The sequence below is a fragment of the Diabrotica undecimpunctata genome, chromosome 2, assembly GCF_040954645.1.
Source record: "Diabrotica undecimpunctata isolate CICGRU chromosome 2, icDiaUnde3, whole genome shotgun sequence".
Classification (NCBI taxonomy): Eukaryota; Metazoa; Arthropoda; class Insecta; order Coleoptera; family Chrysomelidae; genus Diabrotica; species Diabrotica undecimpunctata.
The window spans coordinates 55,901,372-55,916,757 of NC_092804.1; the positions used below are offsets into that span (position 1 = coordinate 55,901,372).

At 32.6% G+C, this 15,386-nt stretch overlaps 1 protein-coding gene across 1 annotated transcript in view; it reads right to left on the reverse strand.

Moving 5' to 3' along the window:
- Positions 1–3,652: 3,652 nt before the first annotated feature.
- LOC140434568 (BRCA1-associated protein) overlaps positions 3,653–15,386 on the reverse strand; it is a 29,649-nt gene continuing 17,915 nt past the window's right edge. The window contains exons 9-10 of the mRNA XM_072522919.1: positions 14,448–14,643; positions 3,653–4,689 (exon numbers count right to left, since the gene is read on the reverse strand). Coding sequence (XP_072379020.1) covers positions 4,585–4,689; positions 14,448–14,643 — 301 coding nt within the window. The 3' untranslated portion in view covers positions 3,653–4,584. The remainder of the gene's footprint in view (positions 4,690–14,447; positions 14,644–15,386) is intronic.

A 15,386-nucleotide genomic window follows, 5' to 3' on the forward strand; every position in this document is an offset into this window, starting at 1 on the left:
AACATAATCCTCGATGAAATGGAAAGACCTATAAAATTACCAAAGTATGGGAAAGCAATCGGACCAGGTGAAATTGCCAGCGAAATAATCAACCTACTCAAAGATAAAGGTAAATATCATCTTCTAAACTTCTTCAATAAAATATATGAAACAGGAAACAGTTCATATACCAACAGAGTGGCTACTGTCAAAATTGATGGCCACCATCAGTCTGATGTACCATGTACTGAAAATTTTCTTAAGAAAACTGCACTCGAGAATTTACAACAAAATAGATGTACAACTAAGCGCAACACAGTTGGGTTTGCTCTGGATAAGCATTGCCGAGATACTTTGTTTTTCGGTATTTTTTGAGAATACATAAATCGTCCTCTGATGTTCGGTTCTATCCTAACACTATTTATACTGAGGACTCTTCCTTAAGACTTCTGCAGACGGGGATAGTAATAGCGTTACTATATCCCTCTATTTTCCTCGTATGCAGGGGTTTTCCTGCTACAATGTCCAGTAAGTTAGTAACATCTACTAAATGCAAACATGTTTTGAGTTTATTCGATGCTAATAAGCAGTAATTAAAGCCGTTGCTTCGTAGGAGTTACTATTGGAAGTGTCTTAGCACTGGCCGCCAGTAAACCGCTGAGCTATTAGGAGAAAGGAACTGCTTTGCCATTGAATTAGGATTATTATTATATTTTAAAATCTGTACAAAACCTAAAAGCTAAAAATTATAATGTAACCTCCAGTTTTTTAATAAATCTTTTGAATATCGTTATTGTCGTTAACTGTTTATCTATCAATAGCCCAAAATCTATTCATAATCGTTAACTAGTTCTCCAATAATTTCCTGATCTTTTCTAAAATCATCTAAAATCAAAATCGCACATACAAAGAGTTAAATGACTTAGTATACCTACCCATTTTTAATTTTTCGTTAAAATAAATCAGTCTAATATCCAGGTTTTAAGTCGGATTTTTATTTTTATGAGGTTAATTGGCGCTTATATATTTGCTTATTAACTGAGGATTAAATATTAACACGCACCTAACATCATGGCACAAAAAACCTGAACCAACAGAAGACAAATATTTAAATGTTTTTGTTGTACTGAAAGAAGGTTCGCATTTAAGTCATAAACAAATAGGAAACTTTACAAAAAATAAATTAAATTGGGTTACAGCAGATGCTCAGTTTTTTGTCCTATACTACAATACAAAAAACCATGCTATATTTAAAACTTTGCAATACATTTTATCAACATGCCTGATTGCTCAATTCTTCTTACATGTACGGCAATCTTGTCTTTTAATTCAACTAAATATTGACAGGTTTTATTTTATAAACAAAATATAATTAATCTAAGAAATTCCTATCTGGTGATCGTGTGGGGCATTATTTAGGTAGTATATAATCTTACGCGCACAGTGAGGTGAAGCTCCATCAAGGTGCAGCCGAATACTGTATTTTTATTGTTTGAAAATTTCAAATAATAAATTTTTTACCTTAAAAATTTAATGGAAAATACTCACTTGAAATTGAAAATAACCGAACCAATTCAAGTATATGTAATACTGTTTTTCAATGTATTGTCCTGAAGATGTTTTCTTGTGCCATTTTAAACTAATTAATATTTAAATGGGAATAAGCCACAATTAAAGTTTAAAGTACGTTTATTTGCGTTTCAATTTCCACTTCGGAAATCGTTCTCAAAATACAAACATCACTAATGTTTGTATTTCACAAATAACACCATTTCAGTATTTACACACACGCACAAAATTATTTAATATCACTTTTAAAGTTTCCGATATATGAAGTCCATCCTTCTTTCTTTTTTGGTTGTTTTCAATGACTTTTGCCATTTACAAAATGTTTTTCTGCAGATAGCATACCTAAAGCACTAAGTGATTCGTCATTCTGCGTTCATTGTATTTTTAAGGAATGTTTTAATTCGTTTCAGCATCGAAAAACAGCGTTCAGCTTCAGATGTTAACATAGGAATGGTAATTAAAATACTTAGAAGTTTAATAGTTTCTTCAAAAGTACATTTTAAACCTTACTCATTTAATAAAACTGATAGCGGAACAGTCCCAGAGGTAGTACTTAATTCGTCTTCTCTGATACAGTACTACAGTAATTCAGTTTTAAGCAGGGTTTTGTTTAAAAATAAAAATTGTCTGCATGTTTCATTAAGAAATTATTCGGGAAACTGATGCTTATAAGCAGAAAACTTCTCCAGCATAATAAATTAGAAGCAACTAAATGTCTCGAGAAGGTAAATCTTGTTTTTATTTGCAAAAAAACTTCATCACATATCTCTAAGACTTTGGACGGTTTATGCACTGTATATGACTCACTCTATATGACCAAAGTACTCTTAAACACAACTATTAGGTTTGTACTTATAGTTGTACCACAGATTCTCATAGTGTTGCATCCATTGGTGTTCTTTAATGACATTGGAGTGGGCGATATTTGTTTCTATTCTGTTCATTTGCTTTATTATTTTGTAAGCAAAAGTTTGGCTTAAAATTCAATAGTCTCAATTAAATTTTAATAAGAAATAAAATAGACTTTCATAATCAATACTTTATTGTAGCCAAAGATAACACATATATATATATATATTTAGGGATTCTACAGTATTCACTGCCTTCCCTCGCTCAACCGTTTCCATCTCTCTCTGTTGTTCCATTCTCCATCGTTTAGTCCTCTCTTACTCATGGCGTCGTCTACTTCGTTCCTCCAGGATTTTCGGGGTCGTCCTCTTTTCCTCCTTCCTATGGGGCTCCATTCGGTTATTCTTTTTATCCATCTGCTGTCGCTAGCTCTTCTTACATGTCCATACCACTTTAGTCTTTGTTGTTCTATATATGTTAGTATGTCTGTTTCTATTGATGTTCTTTGCTTTATTTCGTCATTACTTCTCCTATCCATTCTTGTTACTCTGCAGCATCTTCGCAGGCATTCCCTCTCTGTTGCTATTATCTTACTGCTGTTTTTCTTGTTTATGATCCAATTTTCGGCCCCATATGTCATAATACTTCGCACTAATGTTTTATAAATCTGCGTTTTTGTCTTCATATTTAGGTGTCTATCCCACCATACTGAGTTAAGTTGTCGGATTGCTGTTCTTGTTTGTCCTAATCTTTGTGTAATTTCTTCCTCTGTTGTTGCCTTTTTCGTGATTATGAACCCTAGGTATTTGAATTTATCCTTTCCTTTGATTGTTACGTTGTCATCAATCTGTAGATCTTCTATGTCTTCTTCACTTGTAGATAGGTACTCTGTTTTCGCGAGGTTAATATCTAGGCCAGCCTTGGTATATTCTTCTTGTAGTTTCTTCATCATGTAGCTGAGGTCGTCTTGGTCTTGTGCAATCACTACTTGATCGTCTGCAAAACTTAACGTATATAGGTATTCGTTCCGTACCGGTACTCCCATGCCTTCGCATTTTCTTTTCCATGTAGTCAAGGCTTTCTCTAAGTATATTTTGAATAGGGTTGGAGATGTGGAACAACCCTGCAGGAGCCCTTTTGTTGTGGTGAAGTCTCCTATGATTCTTGTTCCCATTTTAATGGACACTTTATTTTCTTTATACAGAGCTTTTGTAGCTTCTATGAGATAACACATATTTTTATATAAAAAAAAACAAAAATTTGAAGTATTTATTAAATAATTTTCCAACCCCAAAATTAATTATAAGGTCTGGAATAAAGATAACCACGAAAGAAGTAGTCAATAACAGATCATTTTAGTAAACAAAATCCAGGATAAATATATTTTCAATTTCTTAAGTAATCTACTGTTTATGTATAATGCTAACAGCAATATTTTACATTTTTAAAATGAAATTTTAAATTTTCGGACATAGATTATATTAATAAATAACAAGGATTACTATTTTGACAAGCGGTACTTATCTTTGAAACAGATTTGTTGCATTTACAATGTCAAGTTACTGATAATTATGATGTCACTTCAAAAAAATCGTTAGAGGTTTAGAGGGATTCACAAACAAAAACTCGCTCGTATCACTCGTGTTTGAGTGGAGTGATCGTAGGATTGAAGGGAATATATGTAAGTAATTCGTCGAAGCGAAAAAGAAATCCTAAAACAACAAAAAATGTAATATTTATAGAGAGATAAGAGCTCGCAACTACATTTAATCTTCGGCTTCGGCTTCATTTAAAATTACAAAACCATTGAATTCTTTATTTTAAGGCACTAAGTCATTTTTGTTTAAAAATGGATTTAAATTAGTTTTGGTTGTTTTGATCATGGCAGTGAAAAATATACAGTAAGATGCTTTTTTAGACTATATGGGGTATAGTTAAAATATTATGAACATGAACGAGTAAATAAACAATACAAATGGGACAAAAATACTGCTGCACACATTATACATACTATATAGCATTGACATTAAAGACAGGGTGATATCAGTTAATACAAGTAGGTATATTACTTTTAAATCTCAATATGTGACTAACTAAATTTTTAAAATTGTAGCTAGTTAAACATTTTTATCAAACCTGCCAAATAGATATTGGATAAGAAAATTGGGTTTGGTATAAATAATACTTTTAGCGCTTCTTTTTTCCCTTCTTTCGTTTCGACGTTTCTGGAGCTTCGCCTATTGTAACTGTGCCTGTAGCTATATCTTCTTTTTCGTCAGACTTTTCAATAACCTAAAAGCACATATTAAGAATCTCAAACAAGAACTAAATATTTTTTAATATGTAATAAGTTAATAATTAGATCAGACCATGGAATAAGCCTTCCTTCTTTTGGATGCTTAGTCACACCCACGCAAGGAATTCAAAATAAATATTCAGAGATATGTAAGAGAGGGGATATGACACAAATTACTTCTACTACAGTTTGGATCTAATCTTAAATCCAACAAAGTTGAGAAATTTATTTATAGAAGCATTTATAAAAACAACCTAACATTTTAGTATAGAAGGAATAAGCTAATTAGTATAATTAATGTAGACGAGGTACACAAATGTTTAAAAGTATCTTCAGCAATATGTCTATGATGGTGTATGATCACACCCTTATTTGTAATTGGGGTCTTAATATAATATACTGGAAGTTTTAATAATAACATGCCAACGTTTCAAGTACTTTCTATTTACATTTATTAAATATTATCATAAATCATGGTATTTAAGAAAATTAAGAAAGCTTAATATTGGTTTAGTATCTTAACGTTTTTTGCTTTGTTTTACGCAGATCAAGTCTTAAATTTATAAATGGTGTATACATTGTATTAAACATTTACCACCAAAAGAGCATGTTAATCAAATTTAAAGCAACTAAATAAAGCTAGGCAATTTATAATTTGTAAAATATATAAATTGGTAATTTTAGAATGTTAGAATGTGACAAATACAAAAATAAAGAAGTTTGCGTAGAAAAATATTTTTTCAATCTCAGTTTTGAGAATATTTGTTTATCTTATGGTGGATATTAAAATATGCTCAGCTGTATTTCTTATCTTTTTTTTATTTACAAAAAATAGTCGCTTTAACCACTTGGTCGTTAGCGACATTAGTTATTACATTCCATTAAATTATATAAAGATGTATCTTTAAGAAACCTAATCAAGTTTTTGGAAGTTAAATGCTCACCTAATACTGTTTTTAAATCACTGGAAATATTGTTATTTTGTCTGATAACTGTATATTTTCCACATTCTGTTAGGAGCTGTTTAACAGTAATGTTGACTTTACAATATTCACACACTGGAATGTCTTCCTTAGTCATTAGATACTTATGAATAATATTGACGTGACCTAATCAAAGTCGAGAGATTTTGACTTAGTGGGTTCTCTTTTTAGGTTAACTAGGCGCCATAGTTTCACTGTCAATTTAATTTCTTTTAATATACGATACCGATAAATCCCACTCATTTTGAAACGCACTGATCATTTTTCCTTTGACGAACTGTTTTATGTCACTGGAGATAGTCTTTGAGACACTATTATAGCATGGTCGTTATTGGGAGCTTTTATTGCGTGGAGATCTGCTTTTTCATTACCTTGTATTCCAATGTGAGATGGAACCCATATTAATTTTGACTTCGGATCCAGATTCTTCTAAGGTAAAGTTCTTTCTTGAAAAGTAAGGCTATAGGGTTCTTAGTGTATAGTTGACCAATTATTGTTACCGAGTTTAGAGAATCTGTTATAATGACAGAGGAAGAATGGTTTGTACTTTTGATATGCATGAGTCCTTGTGATAATTCCGCTGGTATATAGAAGTGGCTGACATTAATTTAAATTGGGAAAAGGAAGAAGAGGAATGTGGAGTAACAAATGCTGCTCCTACGCCGTTTGCAGATTTGGAGGCATCTGTATAAATGCAAAAACTTTCCCCGCAAGTCTCCAGTTCCTTTAAAAATGAGTATCGGATTACATTGGCTGATATTTCTGATTTGTTATATTAGAGTAGTGTCGTATTGATTTCGGGAATCATGATTAACCAAGGAGGGGGTGTTTTTACATTTGAAGGAGAGAGGTCAGGCATTCGGAGTTGCAGATCTTTTAAATTTCTTCGGACTCTTTCATACAATGGTGACTCGAACTCACTTTTTTTATGTGAATGTTTGTATTTTGAGAACGATTTCCGAAATGGAAATTGAAATGTGAATAAACTTACTTTAACCTTTAATTGTGGCTTATTCCCATTTAAATAGTAATTTTTTTATAAGCTTCTAGGTAACGGTCCGTAAATGTATTTCGAAACACTGGATGTAATTTGTTACTGGCGATTGAAGATGCATAAATACTTCCTTCGTAGAGTAAGAGGTGGTTCTCCTGTTAGGCATTGCAGATTCTTAACTGGTGTGGTTCTAAATGCATCTGTGGCAATGCGAAGTGCTGTGTTTTGCAGAGGCATACACATTAATAATGTAGTTTCGTTAGTTTCCCATATTTTATTTAATAATGTTTTCATTACATTTAATCCATTTTGGCAAGACTTTTTTATTTCTGAAGCATGTTGTTTCCATGTTAGTAGTTGTTTCCATTCGAATATAAGCGGCTCGCCATACAATTTTAAAGGTGTTCTTTGGAGCTGGTGCCTTCTTGAGAAAAGCATGCATCTTGTTTTTAGGGGGGAGAATTGCACGCCTACTGACGTGGACCATATCTCTAGTTTATAAATGGATTCTTGTAAGTGCCTTTGAATCATTCTTATATTCTTGTCCTTTGCAAATAGAACCATATTGTCAGAATTTTAAATACCGTCCAAACTAGATAGGGTCATTCGAATGAAGATGACGGACACAGTATCTCAGATGCAGGTACAACACGAGATGACAAACCCATTTCAAATAACACAAGTAATAGTCTGTCAATAAACACAAAAATACTAAAATCCTAGTAAAAAGTCGATCGGAGAGAGCAACATGACCCTACCTGACAGTTGACAACTTAGAAAAAGTAGATAGCTTTATTTATTTAAAAGTCAACATCACAAACGACAACATTGATGATGCAGAACTTAGCAGAAGAATCATCCTGGCCAATACGGCATATTTTGATATAAGCCCGATATTTGTACATGCTATTTAAATCACGAGAGGAACGTCAAAAAACTAAGGTACGAATCTACATGACCATAATACGACCGATAGTGAGCTATGGATGTAAAATTTGGGTGTTGACTAAAAAATATGTTAACCGCATGAACATCTTTGAAAGAAAAGTAATGGGATGAATACTAGGCCCTATAAATGAGAACAACAGGTGGAGAAAGAGATACAATTATGAAATATATAATGTATATAAAGAACCACTTTTATCTCAGTATGGCTCCTATAGCGTTTTCAATGGACAGGCCATGTATTTAGGATGGAAGAAAACGGGCTTCCAAAAAAACTGTTGATTTCAAGAATGCACGGGAAGAGACCTATTGGAAGACCGAGAAAGCGATGGAAGGAAAATGTGGATGAGAACGTCAGAAATCTCCTTGGAAGTCAATCGTGGAGGAGAATGGCTGCAGACCGTAACGGAAGGAGAGGTTTGATGAAGGAGGCCGAGGCTCGAATTGGGATGTAGAGCCATAGGATGGATGGAGTGAGTTGCCTATATATTTCTGATTTGTACTTCGTTAAAAACTAACTCCCACTATTTTACAACTAGCTGTTTACTTTATATCTGTATAGAAGTAGTATTCGTTAATAACAGCTGTGTTGAATACCATTTTTACATAATTTTCACAAAAATATTTGTTAAAAATATACCCCTAACCAACCTTTACATCGACAATGTTAAACCATTCAAAATGGTGACTACACTACTAAGAAGCCGTATAAACAAATGACTTCATTGCTTGCTTAAATTATGATCTTTTTAATGGCTCTATATAAGCTGTAGAGATAAGGAAGGTAATATATTGACAGAACAGCAAGAGATACTAAGTAGAGGGACAGAACATTTTACGGAAAAGTTTGAAGGAGATCGGAGAGAGACGACCCCTGACATACCATTAGATCAAGCAGACAACAGAGAAAAGACTCCACCAACAATAGCCGAGATTAGAGCAGCAGTAAAAAAATTAAAGAACAATAAAGCACCGGGATCGGACCAAATAGCATCGGAGTTACTAAAGGAAGGAGGAGACGCACTACAAAAAACAATACATGAATTGATAACAAAGATATGGTCGAATAAACAGCTACCAACGGAGTGGAATAGCGGTATTATTGTACCATTACATAAAAAAGGAAATTAGTTAGAATGTGGAAACTACCGTGGAATTACGCTGCTGAATGCAGCATATAAAATAATGTCCAATGTCATTTACGAAAGACTTAGACCACACGCTGAAAAAATAGTTGGCAAATACCAAAGTGGCTTCTGTAGACAGAAGTCAACAATAGATCAGATATTTGTTCTGCGACAGATCCTCGAAAAAACAAGTGAATATAACATCGACACACATCATCTCTTCATAGACTTTGAAAGCGCATATGACAATATAAACCGAGAATTCTTAATAAAAGCAATGAAAGAATTTAATATACCAACACAACTAATAGAACTAATAAAAGAATCTCTAAAAGTACAAAGTAGAATCCGGATACAAAATGAATTAACGGAAACAATAGATGTGAAAAAGGGACTACGCCAGGGAGACGTCTATCATGCATCTTGTTCAACATCGTACTCGAGAAAATACTGAGGGACACAACAGTCAATACACGAGGAACAATCACTAATAAAAGCGTGCAAATACTAGCATTTGCAGATGATGTTGACATAATCGCAAGATCAAGAAGAGAAATGATAGAGGCATACAACCAAATAGAACGAGCTGCACAAAATAGTGGTCTTAAAATCAATCAGACCAAAACAAAATATATGCAGGTAAGTAAAAACGCAGAAATAAGGCAGCCACAAAATATAACAATAGGAGAATACAACATAGAGGGGGTAAAAAACTTTATATACTTGGGATCCCTAGTCACGTCTGATAATAACGTTACGGAGGAAGTGAAGAGGCGAATATTTATTGCAAATAAATGTTACCATGGCTTAATTAGACACCTAAGATCAGATAACGTCGCAAGAAAGACAAAATGCCAAATATATAAAACCCTAATAAGACCGGTACTCACATATGGCCCAGAAACCTGGACACTCACTAAAAGAGAGGAAACGTTGTTAGCCACCTTCGAAAGAAAAATCTTGCGACACATACAGATTGAACCAATTTAAAACGGAACATACAATTTAATATATGTCTGTTTGAACTGCATTTGAAATAGTGGACCAATATAAAACTTGGACAAAAATAAATACATACCCGGTGATAGACATTGTATAAAATATCGTTCAACTATCTGTCTCCTTTAAAGGAAAGAAGAGCTTGCCTAATAGTCGGAGAGATAGAGCCGAAATTTTGAACTGATCAGTAATATGACATTTCTCTATTGGAATATATTCATTGTAACTGGGTTAAGACTTTGCCTTACAGGCGGACGTCCCTCGTGGTACAGGGGGTGGCTATACAGGGATGAAGTTGAAATTTTTTTCGGAAAAATTAACGATCGATAATATGGCTGAAAATTTGCCCAGAGTAAGATCTTGGTATAACTAGACGAAATCCCAAAGGGCGGACGCGAGAGTGGATACATAAGGGGTGGCGGACAGGGGTGAAGTTGCAATTTTTTGGGGAAAAATTAACGATAAGTAATATGTCCGCCATTTTCATGGCTTATTATTTAGTCCCTAAAAACTCTAAATTCACAAAAGGGCGGACAGCTGGGTTGGTACAGAGAGCCACAAAACGGGGTCAAATGTACCACTTGCCTGCGCATTTTAGGTCTCGGTAACAATTTTCAAACTGATTTTATTATGATATTTTTATACCGATTGATTTGAAAATTTGTATGCTCACTTCTGTTACTATTCTGAGAAGCGTCAAGTAGAGTTTTCCTCAAAATTTTCCAAAAAAATTTCCGTAAATGAAAATTTTCGTAATTTTTTGAGGTAAAATCTAATTTGTAGAATCCTTTCAATTTTCTGTAAATTATACCATGATTTTTTTCCAAAAATTTTCAAACGATTTTTCCGATAAGAAAAAAAAATTTAGAAAAACTTCGTCATTTTTCTCACTCTCATTGATGTTATCACATTCATCATCTTCGTCACTTTCACTTTCAATAATATCACATTCATTATCTGCTTCATTTTCAATCACTACTTCTCGAACTGATTCTGGCATCTGAGGTCCACTAAACCATTTGAATTTATATGTTTCATCTTCAAACTCCCAACCATGTTCTTCAACAATCAATTCTGTTGGTACTTTTTTATGAGCATTTGTCCAAATATTTGAAATATAATGAGCTCGCAGTAGATGTTGGTGTAATTCATCTTGACATGGTGGTAAGCTTGAAGCATCGAAATTTTTTAGTTTTTTTTTAAGGCTCGTTCACATCATGCAACTTATACTGCCGGTTAAACAGTAAAAATCTGACATCGTTTACTTTTCTTTTTGGAATTGTTCTCGTCAGTCCTGTTCCATATAAGTGACTAAGGTTTCAAAAACTTCATTACAATCGAAGTCAGTTTCACCAAGTTGAATAAAAGCATCTTGATACTTATTACATTTAGCGCATGCGTCTAGAATTACTGATCTAAATGAACGCGCATCACTATTATTTTAATATTTTAAAATAATAATGATGCAAAATTAATGTCCAAACAGCATTTGTAAAATTATAATTAACTAATGAAAAAAAATTCAATCAATTTGAAAGTTAAAAAAAATATTGAAAATATCTACAAAGTAAATTTCAAAACTTAAAAAATTGATAATTCCACTATTAAATTGATTTTTATTAATAATTATTTGTAAAATGTTAAAGGAATTCTACAAATTGAATTTTACCTATTGATAAATAGAAATAATATATTTTGTATTTGATTATTAATGTACTAATAAATCAAATTTTTCTTATATCTGAACAATTATTATTTATGCAATATAAATTTAAAAACCTTTTTATTGTAATAAAAAATAAGTAAAATTACTATTTGTTATACCAAAAATATTTAATAGTTAACATTATAAATTCGGCTCTATCTCTTGGACTATAAGGAAGCGATAAGTGGTTTGACAGCATAATAACTGCTTGTTTAGTCTAGTTTTTTAAGTGATTCTAGGCAACCTATTTGGGGTGGAGTTTTGACTTATTCTTGAATGAGTTCCGAATCCAGTAGCCCGCTGAAGTATTGGATTTTTATAATATAATTATTTGACAACCTTTTGTTGGCCAACCACCTAGAGCGGAGTTGAGCCGAAATACATTGATTTCGTATGTTCCGTTTTAAATTCGTTCAATCTGTATATAAGGGCACAAAAGAAAACGGAATATGGCGAAGACGATACAACTCTGAACTATACAAAATATACCAGGATCCGGATATTATAACATTAATTAAAATAGGACGGCTGCGTTGGATAGGACATGTAGAAAGAATGGAAGAAGGCGAAATACCAAACAAAATATTCAAACAGATGCCAGTAGGAAAAAGAACAAGAGGAAGACCGAAACTGAGATACTTAGAACAAATAGAAAATGATATAACAACCTTAAAATTAAAAAACTGGAGAAAAAAAGCACGAAACAGATCAGAATGGAGAAGAATCCTGGAACAGGCCAAGACCCAAAAAGGGTTGTCGAGACAGTGATGATGATGATGATATAAGCTGATTTTACTATTGTATTTTTTGAGTGTTAGTGATTTATTACCTTAATATACTATTTACTGTGTATACTTTAATTATTAAATCCTTATGTTTTATGGATGCGGAGAGTAAACACAAAAAGCAATTGAGTTATGAAAAGAGAATAGACTTGCCCTCCAACTATATGGTAATATAATGTACATGCTATTAAAGTTTGTTTTTTAACCAGGAGGAAGGAGTAATTCAAATTTACCACGCCGTAATGCTTGTTTGTAATTGGTCCAACCGCAAGTTTACTCCACTAAATTATGACATTTTGACACTAATGACAATTTAAGAAATTTTAAAATTCAAAACTGATATCGATGATTTTTTGTATATTCTGCATTATTCCTTTAATTTTTAGATTTTTCGTTTGCATTTATATAAAAAAATAGTTTCTTTCAGAAGTATTTAGCGACGTATTAGTGTTATTAAGATAACAATACGGATTCAATGCCAAGTACTAGTGGTAATTATTCTTCTCCACCTAAAAAGCGCCGAGTAGTAGATTGATAATCCTGGAATGAAAATAACAGCCATGGTAGCAAAAATAAAACAGACAACACGTTAGTTTTGCAGAATGGTTATTGTTAAAATGAAGAGTTACTAAAGTAATGTGCTAATTTTAGGTGTTGCGAATTCAACTATTTACAGAACAATTAAGGAATATAAGCAGACTGGAACAGTAAGATATCCTAAAAATATTGAAGGTCGACCTTCTATCCTTGCAACATACGATGAAAGAGTTAAAACATTTATACGACAGATAGTACACAGCTTATTTTTCAAGAATGAAATGCCCACTTTAAATAACAACTTCTTTATAACAATCCAACATTTTTTATTGTAATTAGAAAAACAAAAAATATATATATTGGAAGTGAATTGGAAAAAATTATTATTCAAAAACATAAATAAACAAAGTTAGGTTAGAATCGACGTGTGAGGTTGTCCGATACTGATTACTGGATTATCGCAAAGTCGAGATAATCAACCAAAAAAGAAGATGTATTTGGTGACTTTTCTAGTAACTTTCTTTGGTATGAATCTGTCTTTTTAGTTTACTCCTTCTGGTTAAAAAACAAACCATAGCTTGGTATTGCAATCATATACAGAGTTGGAAGTTCAAGAAATAAACGTATACTCTATGTCTACCAAAGTTTACAGCCCCACAGATACTAGACATTTTTTTTAAATGTTTCAAGCATCTTTAGTAATGCCTTAATTGAAAATCAAAAATCTTACTGAAGAATAATGTGCCTTTATTAAACCTTAAATTTTTTAGTTCCAATTTCAATTTTAATCTCTTTTAATATAGTATTCAATAAAATAGAAAATAAATAATCCATCCAATTGGCATACTGTATATCTTCCACTTATTCTTGATAACCATTCCAGAATTCTGGAAACCTGTACTCACTTGTACAGGTATATTGGATTGGTACAATATGTGTTTGGAGTCACTGAGTAGTCCCCAAAAAGTGTTGCCGCCTACGATCTAGTGTCTCGTAGTCATGCAAGATATGTCTGACTGTTTTAGATTATCTGCTACAGAGTCTGCAGCTTAAGTCTCCACCACATAGCAAAACAGAATGCAGGTGTCCTTCCATTGGCGCATGTCCTATATGATTTTGAGCTAATTTCTGCTTTTTTGAGCTTAATAGTTTAGCCTTATTAGCGCATGTACGTCCAATATATATTTTGCCCTGTACTTGACCGGGTATATTATCTCAATGAGAGTTATGTTCTATTTGGATTCAGATTTTATTCCGGTCGTGGACGGTGCTTTTTGACACTCCTATGTTCGTTTCTGGACCGAAATATTTTGTAACTTATCCTCAAGTGCTAATGAACTGATAAGTTCATCAGTTCTTTCAATGCCATGTATTGATTGCAATACCTTGCAAATATATAATATATATATATATATATATATATATATATATATATATATATATATATATATATATATATATATATATATATATATATATCTTCTATTCCTCTCTTCTATTAAATCCAAAGTTAAATCGTACATGTTCAGTTATTCGAATTCCAACGCTGTATATGTAACATATAATTTGCCACTAACAAACCCAGTTTCAAAAGAATTAAATCAAAATCAAATTAAAAGATAATGATTCTTTAAATTTATATCACTCTAAGTATACTAGAAAAAAAAAAAAATAAATACCCTCTGAGCATCTATAAAGAACATAAGATCTCGAACTTGTTCTTTTAAATCAGTAATTTCTGTTTCTTTGTGCGATCTCAGCTCGTTAAAGTTCTCTTCCAGCTTATTAATTTTTGTCTGCCATTGTTGCTGATTGTTCCTTAAAGCTTTGCCCAATTGTCGCTCTTCACTTAGATCGTTTAGGGTAGAAGTTAACCTAAAAAAGATAAATAAAATGCTTGCAAAAATGTAACACTGGTGTGTAAATATTAACGTATAATATAAAAGAAAACATGGATAATACAACGCCGCTTAAACTGAGGGAATAAGAAATGCGCATAAACCAACTGACTAAGCAAGAAAAAATGCGCACCTGGATGAGTAAACCTCTGCATGGGCGACATATCAATGAGATCAACCAAGAATATGTCGACAATACAGCGTCGAACTATTGGTTGACATCAGGAAGGATGTTTCCCGAGACAGAGGGTTTCCTACTTACCATTCAGGATCAGGTTATTTCAACTAAAAATAGCTGAGATATATTGTTAAAGATCCTCCAGTCTAAAATGACAAAAAAATGCCGATATGGATGCTAAGCCCAAGAAACCATCCAACATCTTACCGGAGGCTGCCAGGCGTTTATCGATACTCATTATAAAGAACGCCACATAATATACACGAGCACAACAGGTAAAAATTACCTCTCAAAAATTTATTATATTAGACAACAAAAAACTATTTCTGTTTGCCAGTTCCTCCTGCATACAAGTTATGTAGTGCTACAAAATACCCCCTTTTAAATTAAATATTTGTTTTGTCTTTTTGAATGTGTTCTGTTTGTCCTTAAGTGTTTTTAATTTAAATGACATCACAATAATTTCGTTTCTGCCCAAATACAGACCAAAATTAGTTCAGATCACTAATTTGATAATTACAAGTTGGAGTTATTGCACACCC